Genomic DNA, 3,160 nt, shown 5'->3' on the forward strand with positions numbered 1-3,160 from the left:
AATGTAAAATTTGCCAAATAACAAAATTATAAGCATATTGCAATTCTTTTACCTATTTAAATTTTCATATATATAATAAAATTAAATACTTTATTATTATATACATTTAATTATTATAATTATTTTGTTATTTCAAATTTCATTTTTAAAAATAAATCTTTCGTATTAATTGCAAGCCGAATATTTATATAATATTTAACAGTCATAACTATTTTGTTACCTTTATTTAATTATTTAAAATTCATTCGTGAATTGTGTTCTTCTTCATTCACAACAAATTGCTTTCAAAATAAAAGAAAAACATAAACCTCCAAAAAAATAAAACCAAAGTCTTAAGAAAACTTGAGAACAATAATGCCATGTTAAGCAATGAATATCCAATTTTCAATCCTTAATTTCGTCCGAGTTCTCATCTTCAGGGGTATATTTTCAATGAATTCTCATTTACAGATATGTATATTCAATAAATTTAGGTATAATACAATAGAGTAGACTTATACACTGAACCAGATTTTCTTCCTCCGGGTAGCATGGCTCTATACCAGTTCAGGATTTACCATCTTCTGTACATTGGAGGCGAAGGTAACCAACATCTCCATTACTACAACAGCCGACGCGATTTCTTGTCATGAATTTACGTTATTTTGTGATCACATTAGAGAACATGCATTTGGGTTGTCGTCACTGAACAATTGCGGAGGATGGCAATTCTGGATGACATACCTCGGAACACTCGACGCGCCTCTGTCGGTCTGATTGCCATCGCCATCCCCTTTCTTTTCATCTCCCTTTTCTGATTTCTTCTGTGGTATAACTTGGGCGCGTTTACGGGCCTTCTTGTGAATATGATCCACCAAATCCTTTGGATCCATCGTCCCCCATACACTACATTTTTGGTTCTTAAAATCTGCCTCTGCGCTCTCCACACCTGTAAATCACATATGCCACCGCCATTTAAGGCACCATCATTATTTGGAACTGTAAAATGCGAATCAATGAGATGCCCCCATACCTTTCATTTTCAGGATACTTTTTTTCAGATGTATAGCACATGCTTCGCAATGCATTTGAACCTTCATCACAACGATCGCTACAGTTGACTGACAACGAACCATTTAAAGTCTTGACTTGTGAAGAGTGGTTGTTGATCAGAATGTTTTAATATCGCAACACTTATAATAAAACACTAAAAATTGTTAAGATCTGTGTAGCAGTAGAACACTAAACATTCCTAATCCATTTTCATATATTATTAAAATAATGTTTGTTCATATTTTTAGATTATTTAATATTGGAGCTAGTTAGCAAAAATGAATGTTTGAACAGGAAAACTATGACCAATTTTCTCAGATAAGATGGTGAATCTTGATAATGAGCTACACTTCCTCGCTCTAAATGTGATGAATCCCTAAAATTAAAACTGAATGTGATGAATCACTAAAAATTCAAATAAAAAGATGTCGAATCTGGCTTTGCCCATTCTCGTAAATGAATCTTTGCGCAGAGATTTTTTTTCAAATTCCAACTTTAATTTTTTTAATTGAAAATCGAATGGATCTTTAAATTGAAATTTTCTCATCCTCCTAATCAGTTTCTCTCGGTTCTTGATTCTCTGAAATGATCTCATCCATCCATCTTTCTTAGCCGCTTAATCCATTGTCCTAAGAAGACTGTAATCTACGAAATGAAAGAGTAGACATACCTTCTGTTCAACTCTAATAATTTCCTGCTGTTTGTCGTCCTCGGTTTTCTTTTCACATGAGCTCTTCTCATCTGCTTTCTTCTCGTCTCCACTGTACACCACTTCGGTTTTCTTTTTCCCTAATTTCTTCCCAACAAATTCACAAAGCTTCTGAGGATCCACCTTCCCCTTTACTGTGACATTATTGTTCTTCAAATCAACTATCACTATTTCCACCCCTGCTCCAGTGCAAAATTTCAAGTATCTCACACCGTTTCTTGAAAAAAGCAAACAAAATCCACATAGTTATGATCTCTTTGCAAGGATCTAAAAAAGAAAGAAAAAAAATGCTGAAATTACCTTCATATCCCTTTAAAGCCCTCTCGGTCTTCATGGCACAAGCTTCACAGTGCATATACACCTTCAGTATTACTGTTTTGGAGTCCTCATTCTTCTCATTTTCCCCCTGCAAAAACCAAAAGCTTGCCCTATTTAATCTGGCAATGTAAAAATAAAGTGCTTAGCGATTTCAAAATCATGAATTCCTGAGAATGGATTGATTAGCAAATTACATTTAATCAAAGCATTCGAACCATACGAACATTCTTAATACATACTCTTGTCGCCTCTCTCATCGTCACTGGGTCACTGGGTCTTTGGATTAATCTGCAGAAGTAGTAATATATTTGAAGGTGTGAGCGATTCAGGGATATTTGAAGCAGCACAGCACTTTCAGAAATTGTGGGATATTTCAAACTTTAAGGAAGCAAACACCTGCCATTCGTCAACTGATATCAAAAACTGAACCATACCATGGACCCTCAAATTCAATTAAATTATGTTTGGTAGCCTCACTTGCATGTCGGTCCAGTGAGGAGCAGTGGGTTTGGGTAAAAGTAAAGGGATGTGGGATGCACATGTCGCATAACTGTAAAAAGAAAATCATTTATTTTGTTTATGTTTATGTCCATTCAGAGTTGTTGAAACTGTGGACAAACACTCCATCGTTGTCCCACCCTTCTTGCGCTTACAAAGATTCATTTGGATAAAGTGTTTTGTTGTTGAATTAAAATGTATTAAATGAAATAAATATTGAAATTTGGGACAATGATATCTTTTTAGTCCTTGGTATGATATTGTTTAACATTTATAATAAATCCGATATGTTCTTCTTTAATGCTGTGTTGCTAAGGTGAATATGTATTTTAAGATAATCTTGTTTAATTTTATAAAATAGAGTAAACATATATATATAATAATTTATTTTCAAATATTAAAAAATATAGTTTAGTATTAAAATTAAAATTTTATAGTTTATTTTTTAAGAGTAAATAACAATATATTTTATTCTGTAAAATATAAATATACTTTATAAAACAATTGTATTTAAATAGAGTGAAGTTAATATTGAAAATTTACACAATAACATATTTTTAAGTATTGAATTGTATTTTAGATATTGACACACCATATAATATT

At 32.4% G+C, this 3,160-nt stretch overlaps 1 protein-coding gene across 1 annotated transcript; it reads right to left on the reverse strand.

The window, feature by feature from the left end:
* Positions 1 to 571: 571 nt before the first annotated feature.
* On the reverse strand, positions 572 to 2,316 carry LOC149155014 (heavy metal-associated isoprenylated plant protein 8-like). Its single transcript, XM_089444292.1, has 5 exons — positions 2,299 to 2,316; positions 2,042 to 2,147; positions 1,703 to 1,920; positions 1,013 to 1,100; positions 572 to 928 (listed from the first exon to the last, which is right to left on the reverse strand). The coding sequence occupies exons 1-5, from the start codon at positions 2,314 to 2,316 to the stop codon at positions 651 to 653; spliced, it is 708 nt and encodes a 235-aa protein (XP_089300418.1). The 3' UTR covers positions 572 to 650.
* Between the last annotated feature and the right edge of the window lie 844 nt (positions 2,317 to 3,160).

This window comes from Pinus tabuliformis, chromosome 9 (assembly GCF_031772625.1).
Source record: "Pinus tabuliformis cultivar Carrire ecotype Pingquan chromosome 9, CPIR1, whole genome shotgun sequence".
NCBI classification, from domain to species: domain Eukaryota; kingdom Viridiplantae; phylum Streptophyta; class Pinopsida; order Pinales; family Pinaceae; genus Pinus; species Pinus tabuliformis.

Coding starts and splice junctions, on each gene's coding strand:
- LOC149155014 (XM_089444292.1), bottom strand. Junction 1,921..2,041: donor GGCTTTAAAGGGATATGAAG/GTAATTTCAGCA, acceptor GCACTGGAGCAG/GGGTGGAAATAGTGATAGTT. Junction 1,101..1,702: donor TTATTAGAGTTGAACAGAAG/GTATGTCTACTC, acceptor GTTCGTTGTCAG/TCAACTGTAGCGATCGTTGT.